The 823-nt window shown below is 39.2% G+C and overlaps 1 protein-coding gene across 1 annotated transcript; it reads left to right on the top strand.

Moving 5' to 3' along the window:
- Positions 1–40: 40 nt before the first annotated feature.
- LOC103520829 (H(+)/Cl(-) exchange transporter 5-like) lies at positions 41–817 on the top strand (the record flags this gene model as incomplete). Its single annotated transcript, XM_008485924.1, has 2 exons — positions 41–246; positions 724–817. Coding segments are annotated over exons 1-2 (288 nt in total), but the record flags the coding sequence as incomplete, so codon positions are not given.
- Positions 818–823: the final 6 nt, after the last annotated feature.

Consider the following 823-nt stretch of genomic DNA (forward strand, 5'->3'; position numbering starts at 1 on the left):
TACCTATTTATCTTTTTATTTTATTTATTTTTTAGTGTCACTAGTAGTGATCATGTTCGAGCTGACTGGAGGGGTACGCTACATTGTCCCCCTGATGGCGGCAGCTATGGCATCCAAATGGGTAGGAGATGCTTTGGGTAAACAGGGCATATATGATGCTCACATCATGTTGAATGCTTATCCATTCCTGGATTCCAAGGAGGAATTTGCGTCCACTGCCCTGGCTTCGGATGTTATGCAACCCAAGTAAGTAGAAGAGGTTTTTTGGGAATAGAAATATTTCACCACTCTATCTATTTTTTATCTTTATATAATCTCTTTTTTATAATTGTAATTTTATTTTAAAAATATTGTAACAAATACATAAGACCTTGTTTAGACTGCGGGAGTAAACGGACTTTTCAGTCTCATTCTGACAGTATAAGTAAACAGGGTATATTCTATTCTATTAAAAAAAGAGCCTAGTTAGCTTGGAGGGTAGAGCGCCTGCCTTCCAAGTGCTAAATCGTGGGTTCGATTCTCGCCTTTATCTTAAACAGAACCCTATGTGACCTCCGTTGACAAGACCTCATTTATCGAGGTCCACGGAAAAGGGTAGTTCATTTTATAATGTTCTTTTTACCAATGAGTCTTTCTATTTTAACACATCCACACTCTTTGTACATCTCGTTTCTTTTCTCTAGCTTTGGTTTTATCTTCCCATGTGTGCTTTTCTATTCGCAGACACTCTGATCCACTGAGCGTCCTCACTCAGGATTCGATGACAGTCCAGGATGTGGAGACGCTACTCAAGGAGACAGAACATAATGGTTTCCCTGTGGTT

Source organism: Diaphorina citri, unplaced genomic scaffold, assembly GCF_000475195.1.
Source record: "Diaphorina citri unplaced genomic scaffold, Diaci psyllid genome assembly version 1.1 scaffold4146, whole genome shotgun sequence".
Taxonomy (NCBI): Eukaryota; Metazoa; Arthropoda; class Insecta; order Hemiptera; family Psyllidae; genus Diaphorina; species Diaphorina citri.